The 22,691-nt window shown below is 39.6% G+C and overlaps 2 protein-coding genes across 3 annotated transcripts; one reads left to right on the plus strand and one right to left on the minus strand.

Moving 5' to 3' along the window:
* Positions 1-976: 976 nt before the first annotated feature.
* Positions 977-10,982, minus strand: caprin1b (cell cycle associated protein 1b). Of its 2 annotated transcripts, none has more exons than XM_005728047.2 (18): positions 10,839-10,982; positions 9,254-9,418; positions 9,068-9,130; positions 8,905-8,991; positions 8,566-8,804; positions 8,377-8,459; positions 5,674-5,850; positions 5,518-5,570; positions 5,347-5,430; positions 3,908-4,099; positions 3,725-3,833; positions 3,580-3,641; positions 3,407-3,499; positions 3,113-3,256; positions 2,288-2,441; positions 1,929-2,105; positions 1,645-1,751; positions 977-1,558 (listed from the first exon to the last, which is right to left on the minus strand). In XM_005728047.2, exons 2-18 carry the CDS (start codon positions 9,416-9,418, stop codon positions 1,472-1,474), a joined length of 2,076 nt encoding a protein of 691 aa, XP_005728104.1. In that variant the 5' UTR covers positions 10,839-10,982; the 3' UTR covers positions 977-1,471. The 2 variants fall into 2 exon arrangements, with proteins under 2 accessions (XP_005728104.1, XP_005728103.1); XM_005728046.2 differs by having other exon boundaries at positions 1,929-2,108.
* A 7,021-nt stretch (positions 10,983-18,003) lies between these two features.
* Positions 18,004-21,627, plus strand: lmo2 (LIM domain only 2 (rhombotin-like 1)). The gene is made up of 3 exons (XM_005728048.1): positions 18,004-18,626; positions 19,347-19,562; positions 20,435-21,627. The coding sequence occupies exons 1-3, from the start codon at positions 18,586-18,588 to the stop codon at positions 20,658-20,660; spliced, it is 483 nt and encodes a 160-aa protein (XP_005728105.1). The 5' UTR covers positions 18,004-18,585; the 3' UTR covers positions 20,661-21,627.
* The last annotated feature ends 1,064 nt before the right edge of the window (positions 21,628-22,691 follow it).

Consider the following 22,691-nt stretch of genomic DNA (forward strand, 5'->3'; position numbering starts at 1 on the left):
AATAACTGAAATCAGCCCACCGAATGAACAATGGGCTGTGAGGTCATTTCTTTGATCATTAATATGCAAATTGTCATGACCATTGATCAACAACCACTGATCAAGGCCCATTGGTCAAAGATCATGAGTACCATTCACAGAGAGTTGGGGAATGGCTGCAATCACAGCATTGTAAGATGGCAAAAGATATAACCTTAGGCCCCCTCCTTGACTCCCCATCCAGGATGTGCACATCCTCATCATTGAAAGAGTGTCCATTGGCCCGTAGGTGTAAATAGACTGCGGAGTCTTGCTCTGACAAGTTAGCTCTTCTGTGTTGTGCCATCCACTTCGACAGAGGTTGTTTGGTTTCCCCGATGTATATATCATTGCAATCCTACACCACAGTTTAAGACCAAAAATGTAATCTGAACTTTCCAGCATTGCAATTACTTCACTGACTCGACAACTTCTTTCTTGTCAGGCAGACAGAGTCATGGGATAGCCTCAGTTAAAAACAAAAACAAAACCCTGTGTGTTGCATACTTGTCACAAGCATTCATACCATCTCAGACTGGAGCTTAAACACTGATGAGACAACCTGTAAGTGTGTAAGTGTGTGTGTGTGCGCGCGTAGAAGTAGCCCAGATGTGAAAAAGATTTACTGCTGCCTGAGGGATTTCGCCCCCCCTCACTAATCTGTTATCGTTTCGTTTTCAGATGAGTACAGAGAAACTGTCCCAGTTCAGAACCAGTTGTTAGAAAGTTTAGTTAGCAGGTGCCAATGAATGCCAATACACTGAACGGGACTTGCACTTAACAGCATACACTATATTACTCTGTGTTGGGGGACATGCGCAGTGTGTTTTTTGGGTTAAAACAATTTCTACTGAGAAAGATGCCTGCCACTACATTAGTGTTATCTTTGGAGACCTCTTTGGAGCAATAACATAAGTAAAATGAGATTTACTCTACAGCAAGAAACTCAAGGCTGAAGCACAGGTATGCAACACAACTTTATTGAAACTCTTGAAGCAACATCCATTTACAAACAAGGAAATGGGAGCTTGTTGAACGTAAATGCCTTTTTTTTGGAGCCAAAATTACAGAAAAGAACAGGGGAAAAAAATTTAAAAAAATAAACAACAACTCCCAGGGATTGGACCAGTGGCAGGTGTATTTTTTAAATACAAAAAAAATTAAAATAATAAAAAAAAAAACAACATAACTTATGAAATCGTTCAAGTTTACAGGAAGATTGAGACACAGGGCATATGTAAATCATTGATTTACAGTTTAGCTTGCGTTTGAAACTTTAAATGACTTCCAAATATCAAAGCAGGCATTACTTTGATTTAAGAGATGGACGAGAGGGGAAGAAGAAAAAACAAAAAACAATGGGCGTGAGTGAGATGGGGCAAATGCATTCTCGAATTCTGGATTTTCAGTGTGGTGCAAGTTAATCAGTCACAGTCATTATGAAAAGGCCTTTTCAGGATCGCATTGCTTGAGTGCTGCCTCTTGACACTCCTCTGGGTCCCTGGCCAGCTCCACGTTTGTAGTTCTGCTGGTAACCGTCCTAACAAAGAAAAAACAAAAAGGAAAGGGATGTTTTAGAAATTGTAACAACAAAGATCACGTACAGTTTGAACACTTCTTTCATACCCTCTGATAATTCCCATTTGAGTAATCCCGAGGTGTGCTGTACTGAGTTTGTCCATATCCCGAGTTTGGAGTGTTGGCGAAAGGAGCACGATAACCATCGTAGCCACCTGGAAACACAAAGACACAAATTAGAATTAATGCATGAGAAACTCATGCTACCAAATACAAATGTGTAATAAAAGAGAACGAAAATAAAATATAATAAAGAAATGAGCAAATAAATTACATAGTCAGTCTTGTTTCAAAGTGAAACCACTAACTTACAGCTGAGAGTGTTATCATACCTCGGAAACCATTTGATGAGCCTCTGTATCCATTGATCATGCCCCGGGCGTTGCGAGGTCCACCACGAGACATGCCTCTGCTGTTATAGAAGGACTGAGCCTGCCTGCCAAAGCCTGGACCCTGCTGGGAAGGCTGTTGATGGCCTCCAGGTTGGTCTTGGGAATGGAAGGCACCAACTACTAAAAAATAAACCAAGATAGCAAGGGGTCCAAAACACAATAACTCATTCTGTAGTTGAACAAGAACATGCATTTAAATAAAGTTTAACTGCAGTGAAGCCTCTAGGAAGAAGAAGAAAAAAAAAAAAAAAAAGACAGGAAAACTTTAGTTGCAAAAATAAAATTTAAAGTCTGCCCACCAGATTGCAGTTGTTCTGGCTGCATCTCCGTCTGCTCCACTGGATGCTGTGGCTGGCTGCTAAAGGCCTGGTTATTGTAGCTCTGATACTGGCTGGCCTGGTTCAAAGCCTCAGCCTCATTAGCTGGTGGGACTGGAGCATTAAGGTTGAACACCTGAGGGATGAACAAAACCCACATTGTTATGAAGCCAAAAATCAGAGGAAAGGTCACATGGTTATTAGGAGTAAAGTCCACTGCCACCCATTTCCTGATTCCAACTGTTCTGCTATAAACGTATTTTAAACGCAATGTGATAAGGTCACTTCAGGACTCAAAAAAAAAAAAAAAAAAGTGTAAGTCATTAATGAACTTCTGTTGTGACTCCAGTGGTGAAGAGCACTCTGTGCTCCAAACAGCTGGTTTATCGACATGATGCGCTTGATGCTCCAGATTTCAGTAAAATTTTTCTTTAATCCCACTCCAAGCATGGAAGGGGAACAGCTGCACGATGCACGAGAAAGGTGAATGCTACAACACCACAACTGAGGGTATCCAACCACGTTCTACACATGCATGCTAAAAAGCAGCTTGTTTGTTGTATTTGGCTGAACAGCGTGAAAAGTTGACAACTGTGTGAATGTTTAACAAAATTAGAGGACCAAAGATATGGAAAACAGTGCATGTGTGGAATACATGAAACAAAGCAGAACCCCACATGGAGTAAACCCTGAAATTGCCATAAAGAACAACATGGTTTTAACACAGGCTATTTTATGACATGAGAAGCAGTTCATATTTATACCTCCAAAAACAAACAAAAAAATCGAAAGGAAGCAAAGCCTTACTGTCTGCATGGACTGGAATGGTGCTGCGTTGACATTGATGCCACCGCTGTGAGGAGCTTTGGAAACAGGCTGGAACACCGGCGTCTGTGAGGCTGGAGGGAGAACTGTAGAGGGTGGAGGCTGCTCCGACAAAGACATGGAGGGCTGTTGAGGAGGGAAGGCATAATACACATCACATTAAAAACGGTCAGCAAAATTTCACATGACTGCAATGAGCACCTTTTAATGGAAAAACTACTCCATATATAAAGAGTTTAAAAATTAAAGCTTTACTGAAGTCCCACCACAGTTTACCTGGATGGGGTCAATGGATTCTGCTGAGGGTCGAGGATCTGGTGTGTGTGAGGTCTGATACATAGGTGGTGGTGTTGGAGATATGATTGGAACCTGTAAACAGTAGGAGTAGAAATTACACCCATTCTCCATAAAATTTCTAACAGCATGTTTGCTTATATTTAAGTACTTACTTGTGTGGGCTCAGGTTGAACAGGAACAGAGTTGGGTTGTGATAGCCGGGTCTCAGGATGAACTAAGACAATTTAAACATTGTCAGACCCGTCATAACTTAAAACAAATAAAATAAAGACTATGTTTCTCTTTGGTACAACATACCTGGAGGACACACCATCTGTGGCACCTCCAAGTTTTGGGCAGGTTTCATGGGCTGCGCCGATACAATGGCTGGGTCAATAGGCTGTCCATCGAACTCCAACATGGAGTCCTGAGAATAGAGGTAATTAGTACCAAGTTACAACATCCAAACACAAACAGAAGTGCTTTCAACTAAATCCACACCTGCATGAAGTTGTACGTCCCCTGCATCTGCGCCATTAAGTCTTGCACCACCTGCTTCCTGGCCATGGGGTCAGTAGGAGGCGCAGGAGACGTCAAGTTCATTGGGTGGGTATCCAGGGCAACAGGGGGCGCTGCAGGCTGCACAGGCTGCTGCTGCGGTTGCTGCTGCTGCTGTTGTAAGGCAGCAACTGCCTGATAGTGGAAGGGGGACAGGACAAGTGAGTGAGAAATGCACTGAACGAGAACAACTGAAAAGTGGTTTAATGTTCATGAAAAGTTGTATGCATTCGTATTCACATCAGGATTAGTAAACCAAGACATCACAGTTTAAGACCAAAAATGTAATCTGAGCTTTCCAGCATTGCAATTACTTCATTGACTCGACAACTTCTTTCTTGTCAGGCAGACCGAGTCATGGGATATCCGCAGTTAAAAACAAAACCTTGTGTGTTGCACACTTGTCACAAGCATTCATACCATCTCAGGGTGGCGCTCAAACATAGATGTGACAACCTGTAAGTAGACAAAGCCAGAGTATATGTATATATATAGAAATGCCCCGGATGTGAAAAAGATTTACTGCTCCCTGAGGGATTCCCCCCCCTCACTAATCGTTTCATTTTCAGATGAGTACAGAAACTGTCCCAGTTCAGAACCAGTTCTTAGAAAGTTTATTTAGCAGGTGCCAATGAATGCCAATACACTGAGCAGGACTCGCAGGGAAAAAAAAGCCTGGAAATGAGAACAACTTCTATCCTGAATCATAGTTGGTTAATCAAGTCTTTAATGAAAAATAACTGGCTTCAGGATTAGCACACAAACTCAAATAAGTAAAAAGGAGTTAAACTGTTATCCACGTACTGCCTAGATCAGAATCAAAAGCTCCACAGAGCTCTATAGGTAACTGCATACTGAACCATTTAGCAAACAGGTTACACCACATTTCTTCAGCTGCACTTAAAGAGAAGTGTGGCTGCTGTCATCACAACCACCACTCCTTGAGTTTAGCAAAACATGTGAGACTGGATTAAAAAAAAAAAAAAAAAATTTCAAGTGTTGCCTAAATCTTCAATATTTATCCCCAAATTTTCAAGTTTTTGAAATAAATAAATGTACAGAAAGATTACCCCCGTATGAGAGAATGAAAATGTTAGTTTCTGCGATAGCAGCAGCAGCTAGTTTTTTTCTTCTCTACAAATTTGTTTCATGGTCATGTTGCTGATGTTTTGAAACAGCTTCAGAAGCCAGAATTTACAAAAACACTGAATTAATAAAGACTGTACAAAAAAAATCTAACTCTTGGAGATTTAAGTACAAGCAAAAGATATATTTTCTTTCGAAACATTTAACTACTACTACTACTACTACTACTACTACTACTACTACTACCTTTGAGTAAGCTCATTAATTTTCAAACCTACTTCATAATTACATCATACCTCCGTTTCTCGGGTCCACTCGTCTCCCTGTTCCTTCTCACTGCCGCTGTATGTGCCATCTGGAATGAACTGTCTGTTTACAAACTGGAAGTAATAAAGCAAACATCAGCACAAAGATGAAAATATAATAAGCTCCCCAGATTTTGATGGAAGAGAAAAACTTGCTCTCACCTCTGTTGTTTCCACTGCAATGGGCTCTGTGAATTCCTCAATTATTTCAGTGTCTGTAAAGAGGAAAAATTATTCAGTGAATGCTGTGATGACTTCTTTATTGCTGGATTATGTTAGGACTTTTTAAGTGGCAAGACATCAGAAGGTGGTCAAGACCTGGATCGGCAGTCTGCTCTTCTGCTTCTGACGATTCAGCTACTGCTGCAGGTGCTGCAGCAGCAGCTGGCTCTTCCTCTTCTTCTTCCTCCTCACACACTCCATTTTGGTGAGATGGAATCCGGTCAAAGTACCCACTCAGCAGAACCTGGTCCAAAGTCTCCTTCAGTGCCTTGTCTAGCAGAGTGGGCGACAAAAAAATAAAATAAAATAAAATTCAGCATTTCAACAGAAACTCAAACCATCAAAGCATGCATTGAGCTGCCACGGGAATAACAAAGTGTCAGTATTAGGACCTTTGGATCAATAGATGACTTAACAGGAAGTGTTTCTGATACACTAAGGAGAGCTTAACAAGCTAAACTCCAAACGAGATGTAACAATACTGAGTTTCAATTAAATAAAAACTGAGCAGTGATGCAAGCTTTACATCCCACACTAAACCTGAACTTCCACTTTAGAAAAAAAAAAAAAAAAGATAAAATGTGCAAATTTGAGGAATTTCATCAGTAAAAAGACCACACATTTAGTGACTGCAGCCTCAAAATGTTTTCCCCCTGCATCTTCCACAGGAATCAAAGCCAAAGATCAGTGTTTTTATTATTACTTTCAGAACTGTCCCTGAATGAGACATTGTTGTCTAGCTAAAGGTAAAAATGGCTTTACAAAATAAACAATGTTTTTAATCACGATGTAGATGGTGGTGGATGCATAGTAGGCAAATGCACACATTAACTGAACTGTTCTACAAAGAAAAGAACACAAGCTAATCATTTCTAAATGCGAATCCCTTTAAAAGGTTGATTCATGTAGTAGAAAATAGCATTAGTACTCCAGCTTTCCTCAGTTGGACACAGTAGGGCTCTGGTAATTTTCCAAGTCCAACTTTCAAAACTGTTGAATTCAGTGCTACTCCACCTTTAGTCTCTACAACACCACATACAGACTAAGCCTACAAACATTTGCAATAAAAATAAAATAAAATAAAATAAAATAAAAAAAAATAAAAAAAAGATGATTCCCTGCAGCTCAGTTTTTAGTACCAAAGCCACATTAATTAACACCACCACGAACCACACTTTGCTGAGCCATATTGTAAACAGATTTTTATGAAAGTAGTAGGTTTTAGCCTCCCCCTACCCTACTTCAATATGAAATAGAAATAATAATAATAATAATAATAATAATAATACACAACCGCATTGGCTTTATACATATACAGTCATATTCTTCAGGTACAACAGCAACAAAAATAGCACAATATTTCCTATAAATATGTATCTATTCATATACATGTTTAACCAATTATCCAATTCTGCGTCATGTGGTGGGCTGGAGCCTCTCCCAGATGTCAGATGAGAAGCAGGGTACACTGTGGCATGGTCACCAGCCCACTGCAGGGCTAACACAGAAAGACAACCATTCATGTTCACAATCACACCTCTGGCCAATTTATAATATACTAATTTATTTAACAGACATGTCTTTGGACTCTGGAAGAATGCCAGAGGACTGAGAACCTAGATAAGCTCACAGAGAACAAACAAATACTGCACAGAAAGGCCAATACAAGTATCCCTAGTATTGTTGTAAAACAGCCTCCAAATGGGATTTTTGGCACACATAAATATGAGGGAACTTACAGTCTTAAGTTGCTTTAAATCTATGAACTAAAAAGTATGGCAATGTGAAGACTGATGTAAGTTTTTAAAATAAATAAATAAAAAAATCTAAGCCCATACATTGGAAACAATTTTGGTAAGAGCTTACTGATTGGATTATAAAGCCAAACATGATTTATAATTTTCTTGAAAATGGTAGAAAACCTTCAAGATGATTCATGCATTTATGCTTTTGGATCTTCAGCCAACACAGCCCAGTATCTTTTCTTTCTCTGCCTTATGCTTTAGGTGAAAAAGTCTGCTGTCACTTTGATTAATCTCACCCTGACTCTCTGAATGAGACCTCTGACTGACAGGAAAGGGTTGAAAGGTGTCACAGTGAACTGGGTCACCAGTATCCTAATGTGGCTCTAAAAGTCTGACTAGTGGAACCACAGGCGACAGGGCTGCTGGCACCCTGCCCTACTGCTGAGTCAGGATAAGCCCACAGCTCTCAGCCCCCTAGCTGAATGCAGTAGTGCAAGGCTTCAGGTCAGATCGCTGAGAATGCAGTAATGCCAATAGCCCCAAGCCTTGATTATTCACATTGCTGCATTAACAAAAACGCTACATGCACATGTCATTAATGTATTAAGACTGACTTACAACTAGAGTAACTTTTGACCAGGCGGCATTGATTTGGGATCTCCAGATTCGGACAACTACTCCCAAAGTATGCGACAGATTACTTATGACCAGCTTCAGTGTGATAAAAAGCTTACAGATGACTGTTGTGTCACCATCCATCTGATAAAATGTCCTGCCAACAATTTTCAGTGCCAGCTGGGCATCTAAATAAAGCCAATTTGTCTTGAATAATGACGCCCCTTAATTCTGCAATAAATTTTAGCTAGGTGCAATTACATTATTTCAAGTATTATTTTACTTGATATTATCTTTGATAAGCTGAACTGCTTGTCTATAAAAAACTAAAAGGAGAAATAAAATGCCTTAGCTAATTGGCCAAAGCAATAGAGAAACTAAGAAAACGAATAATACACCAGAGTTGATTACTACGGAAATGAGTTAAAATTTGGCTTACATGTTGTTCCAACCACAGCCTTGTCCTTCCCTTCCAGCAGGTCCCAGAGGTGAACAGATGCATCTTCATACTGATCAGTGAGCCTGCACAGATAAAAATAAGCGCTTAAAATCAGCTTTTTATGGGGAAAAAGAAAACACAAACCCCACAACTAGGCACAAGTTTTCTGTATCATTGCCTTAGACAAACCTGATGTTTTGGTCACGTTCTGGCCCCACTAGCTTGTAGAACTCATCAAAAGCTGCAAGGTCTGCATCTGTCAGCAGTGGTGAGCCACAAACTCCCTGCTTCAGGTCCTGCCGCACAGTTTCATCACCCAGCCGATCAAGGATGAACTGCAGCTCCAGAACCGTCTTCAGCCTCCTTTGCTCAGCTTCCTCCCGCTGCAGCTGCTCCCTCCTTGCAGACTTCTTCACTACTTTCTGGATCTGAGGATAATGAGTATGAGCCACAAAAGATCAAGTTATTACAATCCAGGCTGTACACATCTTTGATGAATATTTCTAGAAAATTAAAACTCAACCTTACATCTTGTCCCAATGTGACAAATGTCTTTTGCAACTCTCGGGCAAATTCCAAGTTATTCATGACTTCCTGGTACTTGGAGAGGGCTTCCTAAAAAGATGAAGGAACAGATGTTTCACAAGTTTTACATTCCTTTTAAAAATGATTTGGGTTTCCAAGTACCCACCAGCTGGTCCTGATTAAGACCCTCCCCTTTATTCTTCCTGACTTCATAATCATCCAGTTTGCTCTGTAACAAGATGCAAAAATGCAACAAACAGTTTAAAAATTAACCACAATGTAGACAACTGGTTATTGTCAGAAATTCAGTTTAGTCAAGCAGACCTGGAACAAACCGGTCAATAGTCCTCACCTTTTTCTTCTCCATGTTGCGCACCTTCTTTTCAATAACAACAAGAACTTGCTTCAAAACTTCAGACTGTCCACCAAGTGCAAGATTGCCCATTGACCCTGGAGCGGATCCCACATCTGGGCTGGCAGACTGTACCATCCTGTTTGCATTCATTGCTGAGGGCATCTAGGAATTGAAAGTATAACAGTTCAGCTTTTGGTCACAAAAATATTTTCATGTACTCAAAAAAACAGAAAAAAAAAAAAAAAAAGTATAGTGGAAAATACTCAAAACTATCTGTGGACCACGGGGAACCGCGTCGTTGTTTTGCTTCAGCTAAAGATAACTTTTATTAATGATTAACCTGACAATCATCTTAGGTTAAATTATTAATTTCGCTCAAAACCTTTAAAAAGGACACACCAAATAGATCCTCTTAGGCAGGATCACTGCAGATAATTTTCTACATCAATAAGAATTACATAGATTCAGCAACAGCAGGCCCCTGACTCAGCATTTAGTGCCACAGCAGATTTAGGCTTCATGTTACCTTAAAAACAACAACATATAAATGATTCGAATTAATTTCAAGCAGCAAAATACACAGATTTTAAGTGGTAGATAGTTTTTTACAATATAAACATGACTTGACTGGAAGTTGTAATAAGCAGATATCCAGAGTTAATATATTAATAACTGATAATAAAAAAAACAAACAAAAAAACCCCAACAACAACCACAACAACAAAAAACAAACAAAACTGGGAACAAAGTATCAGAATATGACGAGTAGAGAAGCTGCAGATTTGGATTTATTTTTGCACTGTGCTTCACAATTTCGACTGAATTCTTTGAGAAAACTGTTGCTGTCAGTCCCTATACTACATGAGATACCGTCATGTGCATGCTAAGGTGGGTCTGGATGTACTAATTGCTGGATGGGTATATTTGAGAGGTTAACTGAAAGCTTTATTAAGTTTTCCTTGTGCGTACTCTGGAGAGACAGCGAACTATTCTGCTTCGAATGTAAAGCTCCTGATGTATATTCTTGACACTTAAGTTACGTAAATAAAACGGTCAACTATACTATACACGAAAATAAATATGGTCACTGGTGACTAACATAACTAGAGCAACTGGCCCAAATAACACAGCAGACCTAATATATATTTTTTTTTAAACATGATGTATTATAGCTGTAATTTAAGTGACAGTGAAGTTAGCTATAGTTTAGTAACACAGTAAGTGTTCAAGACAAAAACCCTAGGCCTTTAAACTATTCTCTAATAGCACCTGGCTAACTTTAATCCAAACTGCGCAGCCTTGAGAGATATCATTTTTCTAACCCCGCACTTTCTCCCCGTCAATATAGCTTCCTCAGACCTCGGGCTGTAAATCTATACCACTCGCTAGCAAGTCAGAGCCTCCTCGGCAGTACGGCCAGCTTGCAGATCTCATCTCTTCGATTTGGTAAAATGGCCTTGGCCGCACTACCGTTAGCACACACCACTGACTTAGCATCTGATAGCTACAGCAGCGCGTGCTAGCCACCAGCCGGCCGCCGGGAGACCCGTTGCCTCGATACAGCGGCTCCCGAATGACCCACCTTGCTGTTTTATATCCACAGGGGAGCTCGGCAGCGAAAAGTACGAAAAGGCCAAGTTGTTATTATTGTTGTGTTGCTTTATTTTCTCTTGCACTCTTGTGTGGGATCCGCCCCGCCGGCCTCACCGACAACTGAGACGGTTCGAAAGAAGAAGAAACTCTTTATAAAGGCGAAGGTCCGTTTTTAGCTATCTTAGATATGCCTGAATATATATACGCGGAAAAATCACGAAAAAAAATGTTTTTATTTAACGCAAACAATTAAAAAAGTCAGACTTTACCATTAAGAAATCAATAATTTATCACTTAAATAAATGGAAAGTTATAAGCCAATTAAACGTTTGAAGTTTCTATTTGTGATCAGGCATAATTGTCTCCAGCCTCCAGACAGAAAATCTGCACAATCATTAGCTTTGATTAGGCTATCATATCTTTCAATGTGCCTCGTACAGTTTATCCACTGCTACTCTGAGCAGCACCTCACACCTGCTCTACAGTCCTTTATAGCAGCAGTTTAAAGTTATATAGATCATGTAAGTGTACATATAAATATGTAAGATGGCCTGTAAGACCCCTAAGAGTTCAGAAGTTTCACTTGAGTTTATAAATATATATATATATATATATGTGTGTGTGTGTGTGTGTGTGTGTGTTTATACTTTCTCTCTGTACTCAAGCTTTTCATGTAATGAATTTTGCCAAAAAACAAACAAAACAAACAAAAAAGGACACAATATGAAAATTTAAAAGTAACATACTACTTTCCTTAATTGCATGTTTTAAGGTCAGTAGTATACAAAAGTCTTGGACCATCCCCAGGAAAGCTTCAACAACCCTGAGAATCAACATTTGTATATAATGACTTTAAACTGACTGGCTGACTTTATACTGACTGGTCCCTTGGAGGCCAATCCATAACTGATACTCTTTACTTTCTGTCCAAGTATGCTTTTACTGTATTGGCACGTGTTTGGGATTATTGCCATGCTAAAAACTGAAGCCATTATCAATCAGACACTTACCAGATGGTATTGCATGGTGTCTTAAAATTTGTCTGTACTTTTCTGCTTTGCAAATTTCATCAATTTTGACAGTATCTTCAACTCCACTGGCTGAAGAGCCATGTCATCTACACTGTGTTTTGCAGATGACTGTAGACACTCACTGTTGTACCTCTATCCTGACTTCCTTTATACAAACTGATAACGATTTGAGATTCATGACTCCATACGACCTGTTACCACTGATTTTCAGTCTAATTCTTGTGTAATTTGGGATACCTTTTCTTCTTGTTCCCCTTCCTTGGGAATAGCTTCTTGACAGCTACCATTCCAGTGAAATAATTTCTAAGCACATAAGTTTTAAATAATGTTCATATGCTGTGGACAGTTCTTTTGGCCTGCCACTTATTTATCCTCCACTTGTTCAGTTTCCTCAGATTTTTTTAAGGGCACACCATACCAAGATATACCAGGTCTCTTTGGGAATCACCTTGATAGTGCAAAAATTCTACGTTACGCCTGTGTGTTACTTTTGGTATTTTTCATAGATTCAACTAAACGGGAAACAATAATGTGCTAGGTGTCTGTTATATGTATACACAACAATGGTCCTTGAGTTAGGTGCCTTTTTATGCTTGAATGATTCATGGTTAAGTAACAAATGGCTTAACAAAAAACTAACAAAAAAAAGCCCAAATCAAAACATTACAAAAAAATCCTCTGAAAATGGTGAGGTACAAGGACTGGACTGAAAATAAGTGAAAAAGTAGCCAATGTCCAACTAAAAACGTGGCCCAGCAGCATGCTTTGGAGACTTAAACTTAATACTGGCAGCTAGCTAGAGAGCTATGATGGATATAACAACAGGCATGATATGTTTGTGTTATATTTTCAAGAACTTAAAATTAGAAATCATCTTAAAAAACAATCCTGAGGAATTGTTTGAGAACATTTACAGCCTCATTGTGATGGACTGGTGACCTGTCCAGTGTGTACCCTGCCAAAGCTGGGATAGGCTTCTGTCCTCTGTGACCCTAGATTGAATAAGTGGATGAAAATACACAGATGGAATCTCCTGCACCTCTTTTGTCATGATTCCAAGGTCTAAAACCTGCAATGCAGTTTTTTATATGAAAAAAGAATTTAAGTTAATATCTCTATTTTACTTTTATCAATTTTAGAATAATAAGTGTCTAGTTCTACAAGCACCTAAGCAAATAGATTTTAACAACGGCAACAACGATCTTACAGGGTTGACATGTTCAACCAAAGATAGTTTTTAGTTACTTATCACCAGGTGGCAGTAAAGGTCAATATATGATCAACAAATATTGATGCTGGACTGAAGTGAAAGTTTCACTCTTCCCTTACATGGAAATATGTTGACCAGTTTTTAATAAATGTAATTACTCAGACTTCAAATCTTTAAAAATGTAGTTTTTATTTATAAATGAGGATAAAGGACTCACGCTAACAGACAAATGGACTTGATTAACAGAATTAAAAAAAACAACCAACTGCTTCTGGATTTTATTTTTTTTATTTTACTTTACACAATTTCCATGTAAGTTACATACCAGCTTGCCAGTCAAGCTTACCAGAAGACTATTGAAAAGAATGTGTAGCCAGCTTTCTGTTGTTTTGCCAAATACAGGAAGCAGTTAACATGTCTGCACAGCTTTTTGATTGCAATGTTCCACTAAAAGTGTTTTCTTTTAGGATAATAGTGATTATGGGAGGATCCCAAGGGTAAATGAAGCTCCCTTTCAGTGACTCATTTCCGCAGCCTGCTATATTTCAATCGAACAACGACTGACCAGCCGTTTTCTAGTAGAATTCTAGGGTGGGTCCTCATCTGACCTCTGACCTTTACAACAAAACTTTTTAGGTTAAAAGCACAACTCAGTGCTTTGTGGTGCCAGTAAACAATAAAACATTTCTAGACCTTTTGCTGTTTAGGAGGGGCGTGCTAAACCAGAGCTAGATATCATTTCACTTTAGATTGGACAGGAAGTAGTCGTTTTTACTGATGCTGTTCCAGAGTTTGCACAATCGTAGAGTCAACACCATGTCCATAGTCTTTTACTTCAGGAAATTTCCCTGCAAGCACTTTCAATATTTGTTTCTTGGGAAATAAATTCCCATTCTTTGCTGAATGACTAGCTTCTGTATGATTTTACTGTTTGCTTAGCAGCAATGTTTTTTTCCCCCCGACATTCCACACTGCTTTCAACTCCATAATGCTCTCAGTACAAAACAGGCAAAACAGGAAGTTGGACATGCACTTCCCTAAAGGTTGTCTACACTCTTAACTGTTTGCTCCCCAACTTGTACCCCAGAGAGGAATAAAAGCTGAAAATAGCAAACCACATTTCGCATAAAAGGTCACTATTGCCCTTATTTTAAATGCTATAAAGTTCAAAGCATGAAGTGTGAAAATCCCCCGCCTTTCAGTTTTATTACAGAGGTAGGGTGACACATGGATGTCAGATCTACAGTAATGTGCACCTCCTTTCTGGTGGCATTTAAGAAGCGTTAAAACAGAGATATGGGTTTTACCACCCAGTCACAACAGCCTCGAGTTGTGTATGAGAATACTTTCTCCTATCACCCCGAGCCATCTGGAGTCTAGCAGTCTATCTTGGAAACCATGAGAAGGGTGCCATCGTGCATGTAGAGGAGTAGGAAGTGAATGCAATGTGCACCAACCCTTCAGGAAAGCTTCGTCTCTGCATGCCAGTTTGAACATCCTCTGGGCTCTCTCAGTCAGCTCCACAGGAAGTAGTGGATGACTTGTGTCATGTCAGTACTGATTTTGTCTTCTCTCTTGTGTTTCTCATCTGTCATGAATTTGTTCATGTGCTTTGTGTTAATGCAACGTGGCATTCTGGAAGGATTCAAATATTATCACTACACATGTATCCATGGGTAGTATTGATTGTGAGCTTCAAAACCTCCTTTGTTTAATTGTTTCAGAGAGGAGAAAGTTAAAATACCAAAAACTAAAAAGACTATTACAAACCTCCCCTCCTAAATGACACAATGCAAGCACTGACTGAAACTGTTGATCTTTGGCACCATGAATTGGCACTCAGTCAATAAAACTTTAGCTGTTTAATTCATTATTTGATTATTTTACATCATTGAAAGCTCAAGAATAGTTTCTTGGCTGACTGCATGTAAAGACTGTTTATGACAAGAAAGAATGAACTTTAAATTTTAATATTAAACTACATGGATGGGAACTTTTCAAAGTACCAAAGAAATATTAATTAAACCATTTCATTACAATGCCAAAGGAAAATTGCATTGTGCTGTTGTTGTTCATATGGATTCATTAGGGATACTTACTTGATCCCCTGCTGAATTTGTATGTTTGCTCACTTCCAAAGATATGATCAGTATCTAATTTTTATGGTAGCTTTATTTTAATGGAGAGAGACAGAATATCGACCAAACATCCAGAAAGAAAGAAAAACATGACTTAATACTTGGTGGAGAAATTCTTGTTGCAAACATCACTAAGATATTTCTTGTAGTTAGTCAGGTTTGCACACATCTCAAGAGGATTTTCGGCCCACTAGTCTTTACATAAACTCTCTAAATACTTTAGGTTTCTTTGCTGCTGCTTAGAAACGTTAAACTTCAGGTCTTTCCACAGAAGTCTTACAGGATTGAGGCCTGGAGACTAGCTAGAGCACTCGAAGATGTTAACATGCTTCTTCTTTAGCCACTCCTTCGTTACCTTGGCGATATCTTTGGGTCATTGTCATGCTGGAAGGCTCATCCACAGCATATCTTCAGCGTTCTGGCTGAAGAAAGGAAGTTCTTGTCCAAGATTTTATAGTACATGCTCCCATACATTTGCTCCTCAATACAGTGAAGTTGTCTTGTACCCTTAGCATAAAAATAAACCCAATGCATAATGTTTCCACCTCCATGCCTGACTGTAACGATGGTGTTCTTTGGGTCATGCTCACTTCTCTTCCTACAAACATGGCTGGTTGACTTGATGCCAAAGAGCTTGATTTTGGTTTCATTTGACCACAGCTCTTTCTCCCAAGACTTCTCTTGCGGGTGAAAGTTTTCAATCCATTATAGTGTAGTGTGTTGACAATGGTGTTCTGACTGTGGTCCCGACTTGCTTCAGATCATTAACAAGCTCCTCACATGTAGTTTTTGGCTGATCCACAACCTTTATCATGATCATCCTTACCCCTTGAGGCAAGATCTTGCATGGAGCTCCAGATCGATGCTCATTTTATATTTCTTCCATTTCCGAATAATCACATCAACAGTTGTTATCTACTCACCAAGCTTCTTGCTGATGGTCTTGTGGCTCATTTCAGCCTAATGCAGGTCTAAATTTTTGCCCCTGATATCCTTTGCCAGATTTTTGGTCTTGGAATGGAAAAAAATGATTCAGTGGATAGTTGTGCTTTGTATACATAATAAGTTGAGATCAGTAGTATCTGTAATTGATTGACTGATTGTAGCTTATGTGCCACATGGCACATGTGGATTTTTGTTCTATATTCTGTCTCTCTATCAAAATGAAACTACCACAAACATTAGAGACTGTTCATTTCTTTGTAAGTGAGCAAACTTACAAACTCTACAGGGGATAAAATAATGATTTCCTGCACTGCATATAAGCAAGAGGGTTTAACTGCATGACATTTTTATTTAGTGAAGATTAAAGTCACTATACTCAAAATGGTCCCTTCATTGTGTTATTGTGTTGTACAAAATCTGAACGTGTTTCTCATCTGAAGGATTTGTAGTTTGAGTTTTATCTCTGTCAAGCTGCTCTGCTTTCTGCGTAGCTGGCACACAACAGCCATGCTCACCTTGCTCCTGGGCTTTCTCAGCTTGGTATCAATCCAGTGAGTCTACTCAGCTCTAAAACTGTGTGGCCCAAGGATGCTTTCAGCCTTCATCTTAGAGTTCGCCTGTGATCTTTTTCTGTTACATTTGGCTGCGGAGCTGATTCTGGGTGCTGGAGTTTAGGTGCTTTATCTTCCCTGTCCAGTCAGACTGCTGTCGGTGTCCCTCCCTCTTACAGGCAGCCCCGAGGCACTGGCAGGAGATAAGAGAAGGGCCCACAGCAGCTCTGGTTTGAAAAGGAAAAGCCATGAGGACACCAACTATGTAGAAATATCAATGCATTCATTCCCCAAAGAGGCAGCTTTCACAAGCTCTTTCTTTTGGATTATTTCTAAGCATAGCTTAATCACATCTTCCTCCAGCTTCACGATTTCTCTGAGCTTTGTGTGAAGAATCAGCAAGTACACATATGAGGGTTTTACCCTCGACATAATCGTTAAAACATCAGATGGAAATATTAACATTAAAGTAATTACTAGTGAGTTAACTGTTGGATGGACTCCTACTTATATAGTACTTCATACAAGCAATTTTTTGTGCTTTTTCCACACTTTTCAAAAGCAACTTCGGGTTCAGGATCTTGCCCAAGGATAATCTGGCACGCAAACCGGAGCAGCCAGGGCTCAAACCAATTAGTAGGTGACCTGCTGTACCTCCTAAACTACAGCCACGCCAATTAACCTTAAAATTATTAGTTTAGAAGATATGTGATGCAAAGTTATTGCTCAAAGTGTCTGAAAATACTCTTGTGCATAATCAGTGATCTAAGATTACATTACAGAGAAGTTATGCAACAAAAATAATAAATAAAAAATAAAAAGTAAGGGACTTCCCTGATTGTCTGAAAAGGCCCTGGCAACCATGTTTACAGCTGTGTGTTTATGTAGAACCTCTAAAATGTAAAATCACAATTTAGGAAGTAAAATGAAGTCCTTGGAATTTGCTTCTAAGTATAATATAATAAATCCACTGAATTCAAGTTCACATTACTTAACGCAGTGATAACCATCATCGTCTGAACCCTGACAGAAAGTGACCGTCAAAACCTTTTAGAACTGGCAACACCTGGGGCATAATTATGAGAGAAAACACAAATACTCCTCCCCAAAGAATTAGAGCGTGCCACTCTTTATCTTTCGTCTTATCTGCACTCTGGCGAAGCAAAGCATAATAATCATTAGCCTCAGTCACGACCCACCCCACGCCTGACAGAGCAAGGCCGTGTTAAGCTGTCGCTTTAAGACCGATTTCCCCCCATTGTCAAACAGTCGTGAGCAGGAAGAGGAAAACGAAAGCACAGCCTGACAAGCGAGAGAGAGGGGGTGTGAGGAGGGGAAGGGGGTGTGGGAGGGGGGTGTATTTAAAACACGATGCTGCTGCTACTGCACAATAACGGTGCCCGCTGCTTCATGTGGAGTCGCGCGCCTGTGAAAAGGCACGCACGGACACGGAGAGCCACGCAAGTGACCTTCTGATCGCATCAGACGGCGTGTGCATTTTAATAAAAGAGCGGAGAGGCAGCAAAGTCCCCGCGGGGTGAGGAGTCACACTTGGAAAAAAAAGACGCGAAGTCTCTCCGCGGGTCACTGCCTCAGGAAATGATGACAGTGTCCTCCATCACGGCTTAGCCGCTTAAAGCGAACACTTCGCGTCTTGCGGCCATTTCGTCTGGACTCAGCTGCCTTCGATTGAACACGTTTGAAAGCCTGACGCGGGCTGCTGGTGGTGCTGGTGGTGCCTCGGAGGGGGAGCAGGTGCAGCGCCCGCACGCAGCTTCGCTTCGCGGGTCCCCACTGAGCTTGCTGGCCGGTGACTTCAAAATCTAATCTGGTGGACCAGGCTGGACATCATCTTTGAAGAATGACATCCACTATAGAGAGGAAGACGCTGGAGGCCAGCGAGTAAGTAGCAATGAATGATGTTAAATAATGTCATTTCTGATTCAAGTAAAAGTATCCGTGACGCATCAGCACTCACGGGACAGCCACAACTCTCCGGTGAGACAGCTCCAGAGAGCTGGTAGCATAAGGTCTGAAGTATCCTGCTGTTAGATTAAAAATGGCAAAGTTTAAGAACAGAGTGATGTGTTAATGTTAATGTGAATAATAACAAAATGAAGGTCTTGCGAGGAAAAAGTGGAGCGCTAAGGCACTCCTAGCGTAAATCGACATTTAAAAAAACAAACAATGTTGTGTGTGACATACTTTTTATTAGTTAGCGGTTTAATATCCAATGGCTCCCTCAGGTGGATGGGAATAAAACACATCTGTGCACACAGCTCCAGCTCAGATATACATGTGGTTGTGTAGCACTTATTAGATACAACACAGTGTGAATATTGATGCAGAACACTAACTGTGCCTTTGGATCAGGAAATGTTTGGTTTATTTGCATAATAATAGCAAAATATCAACAGGTTACCAATAAGTATGTGTCAGAGCTAGAACAGTTCTTTTCCAGTATTTGATTCATCAGTTAGCAGAACGTTTGAGAGACCTGCATGTTACATTGACTAACTAACCAATCACACAACTGAGGGAAACCATTACAGATTAACTGATGAAGGAAACAAAAATTTGATGCAGCCCTAAATCCTTATTGCTTTTTTTTTTTTCCCCCAGGGAACCGGTGGATGAGGTCCTCCAGATGCCTCCATCTCTGCTGACATGCGGTGGATGTCAGCAGAGCATTGGTGACAGATTCTTCCTGAAGGCCATCGAGCAGTACTGGCACGAGGACTGCCTGAGCTGCGATCTGTGTGGCTGTCGGTTGGGGGAGGTGGGCCGTCGGCTCTACTACAAGCTGGGAAGGAAACTGTGTCGGAGAGATTACCTCAGGTTGGTTCAGTTGGTAGTGATATTATGAATTAATCAATTAGGTCGTCTAAATGAGGTCTGGTCAACATGTCAAAATGTCCTAGCATGGAGCTTAAAGCCATAAGCATCAACATTAAACCAAAGTAGACTGAGGATATTGAAGTCTACATGTAGTAGAATATATTGATGTTCACCCTTTTAGTTAAGAAAAAGATGCACTTTTTGACATGCACTAGTATGTATATCTTTTATCACACCTTAAAGGCTCATGGAGAAACACTTTGGGCAAGTATAGAAATTTCTAACCTCTTTCCTGCTGTAACTTTTTTATTGAGGAAAGTGCGGACAAGTTGAAATAGATTCAGGAGAAGAAGGCAGGTGTATGTTAAAGAACTGATAAAATTTGATATGATATGTAGCTGTGTGGTATGATTGGACCTGGCTTGTGAATGCTCTGTATCACCACTATAAAGGTATGTGTTGCTTTGATGACGATGCATTTCCACTTTATGGTGAAAAATATGGACCGAAAGTAAAGCCGATCAGTACAACCTATCTGTAAAATAAACAAACAAGAAGCAGGTAATGCAATGCTTCGATACTTCCGCACCATTTCCCAGAAATTCAGCTCTGATCCATTTATTATTGCTAATAATTGCTAAAATTCGTGGGTGTTTGCGTGACATTTTCAGCTTCTGAAGTTGAGCAGGATAGAAAAAGTCTGTGAAGCACTGGTGGTTTCTAACAGCTCAATCCCTCAGGCTCAGGGGAAAGATCCAGAGTACATTAATGGAGATACTGTCAGTCTCTCTTACAGCTTCACATCATTAAGAGCGAGTAAATGTTTTCCATCTTCCTCCCAGTAACATGTTGATGTCCTCTCATCCACTCAGGCTTTTTGGCCAGGACGGTCTCTGCGCCTCCTGTGAAAAGAGGATCCGAGCGTTTGAGATGACGATGCGTGTGCGGGACAAGGTTTACCATCTGGAGTGCTTCAAGTGCGCTGCCTGCCAGAAGCACTTCTGCGTGGGTGATCGTTACCTTCTCATCAACTCAGACATTGTGTGCGAGCAGGACATCTTTGAGTGGACCAAGCTCAACAACAATAATATGGTTTAGGAGGATGTCTTCTTCCCCCTTGATTCAAAGGGAATGGACTACTGATAGACATTTTATATTTAAAATGCAGGCTTTATAATGCATTTGAAATCAATATGGAATCATTAAAAAAAGCAAACGAGGGGCTCTGCATGTCTCCCTGATGGGGACTAATGAAGACTGCACCAGCAATAACCGAGAGCTTTTTTTTATTGAAGGCAAAAAATAAATGCTCCGATACTGACAATGTTTAAAAATGCAATATTGGTCATTTGTTGTACGCTGGAACAATAACAAGATAAAAAAAAAAAAATTGTCCAGTTTCTTGCAGTCTTTACACTGAGCAGATCAGCAGCTTGTCTTTTATGGATTTGTAATTTCTTAATACTTTCCCAGCGCTAATTATTTTTGAACTTTGTTAAAAGAATGCGTCTCTCTCTAAATCTAAACATACATTAACTGAATGCTTATTCATTGTAACTGTAATATGTTAAAGCAGTGGTTGTCAGGCTTTACTTTGCATGCCTCCTGTAAGAAGCTGAGAAGAGATCAACCACCTTATCACTTCCACCAACATATATTTCTTCGTATTTTTATGAAAAATTAACGAAACAAGCATTGAAGCTGAATTTAAATCAAATTCAAGTTATCATTATAGCGCTCCACTTCATTCATTCAACTTAAGTTGATATTTTTCCACATACAACCAAGGTCCACTTCACAGTTTGTGAAACAATCTCTTAAAGTCATTGTTTGCCTGTGGACAAATTTAAAATGCTCGAACGGCCTGCTGCACTGGCTGATTCACTAGAAATTAGGTGGAATGAATGAAGTGGATATGTGCCAGGTGAATGCTGTGTCTGTACATCTATGATCGTTTCTGAAAGTTTTCAAGAAAATTTGTGAGAATGTATTAGGAAATTACAGACCTGTAATTAAAGCATTACCTGATTTTCAAATTATAAATGAAAAACAACATCCACTTATTTAAAAAAAAAAAAAAAAAAAGAGGGTCTGATCAGAATGATTATGTATTACCGGGGTGAACCGGTGGCGCCCTCTAGTGGTCAAGGAACCCATGCAATTCTTGTTTTACTGACTTTTCAGAGGTTTTGCATGCGTCTTTTGTAATTTTACCTATTCTCTGGACATCCATTCAAGACTTTTTGTATATTAACCTTGAATTTATTTAATAAATGACAATTCAGAGCAATACTGATCACCTTTGGGTGTCTTCCTGGCAGTCACAAAGAAAAAGTCAAACAGCTTGTGAGATCGTGATGTAGATACAATTTGTAACACGTTATTTACCAGAATAACAGCAAATAATACGTTAATTATGGTCAAGATAATCTCTTTATGCTCCGAACAGGAATGGCAAATCAGAGTTGGAATATATACTGCACATTGGTCACAGCAACAGTAAAACAAACATGCTAGGAAGTTATCTAGAATGTAAACACAAGAAGCAGAGATTTGAAGTACCACTTAGTACCACTTTGACCAACAGACAACATGAAAACCAGCTTCATCTGTGTCGTTTGCATCCTGATAGGTTAAGTGAGTCATGACTATAACTGCTTAAAAATAAAACGCAAACATTAAACTATAATCACCTTGAGTAATAGATGTTAAGTTAATGTATTTCTTATTATGATCAATATTTTGTACACAACATCTCAGAAGCTGAAAGCAGAGCGAAGCTGCAATAAATCTGATTAAAAGCTTGCTTTATCAAGCTTGTTAGAAGGTGTAAATAGAAGGATTTGGCAACTAAGTAAATAGATACCAATTCTTCAAACCAGTTTTTAGCCACAAGAGGTCACTAAATGATTTATAAATTCAAGCTTAAAATAATAACATTTCAGTTTGTTTTAGGGGTTTGTTTGTTTTTTGCCAAGGAGAAGGAGAGCTCCCCAATAAGATCAAACTCGTCTGACATGATCGATGAATCCAAGAGACAGAAACAGAAGAATCTTCTAATGAAGTCATGATGTCTGGGGCTGTAATGCTCAATCCTTTCCTTACTCTCACTGTCTGTCTTCAAAGCTG

Source organism: Pundamilia nyererei, unplaced genomic scaffold, assembly GCF_000239375.1.
Source record: "Pundamilia nyererei isolate P.nyererei 1_Seehausen unplaced genomic scaffold, PunNye1.0 scaffold00027, whole genome shotgun sequence".
Classification (NCBI taxonomy): Eukaryota; Metazoa; Chordata; class Actinopteri; order Cichliformes; family Cichlidae; genus Pundamilia; species Pundamilia nyererei.

What these genes read in the sequence shown, in the direction of transcription:
- lmo2 (XM_005728048.1), top strand. Translation starts at nt 18,586, where the DNA reads ATGACATCCACTATAGAGAGGAAGACGCTGGAGGCCAGCGA. An exon ending in AAGACGCTGGAGGCCAGCGA is followed by an intron (nt 18,627 to 19,346) that starts GTAAGTAGCAAT and finishes TTTTTCCCCCAG; the next exon opens with GGAACCGGTGGATGAGGTCC. An exon ending in TGTCGGAGAGATTACCTCAG is followed by an intron (nt 19,563 to 20,434) that starts GTTGGTTCAGTT and finishes TCATCCACTCAG; the next exon opens with GCTTTTTGGCCAGGACGGTC.
- caprin1b (XM_005728046.2), bottom strand. Translation starts at nt 9,418, where the DNA reads ATGCCCTCAGCAATGAATGCAAACAGGATGGTACAGTCTGCCAGCCCA. An exon ending in AATCCATTGACCCCATCCAG is followed by an intron (nt 3,257 to 3,406) that starts GTAAACTGTGGT and finishes CCTCCTCAACAG; the next exon opens with CCCTCCATGTCTTTGTCGGA. An exon ending in CAAATGGGAATTATCAGAGG is followed by an intron (nt 1,559 to 1,644) that starts GTATGAAAGAAG and finishes TTTCTTTGTTAG; the next exon opens with GACGGTTACCAGCAGAACTA.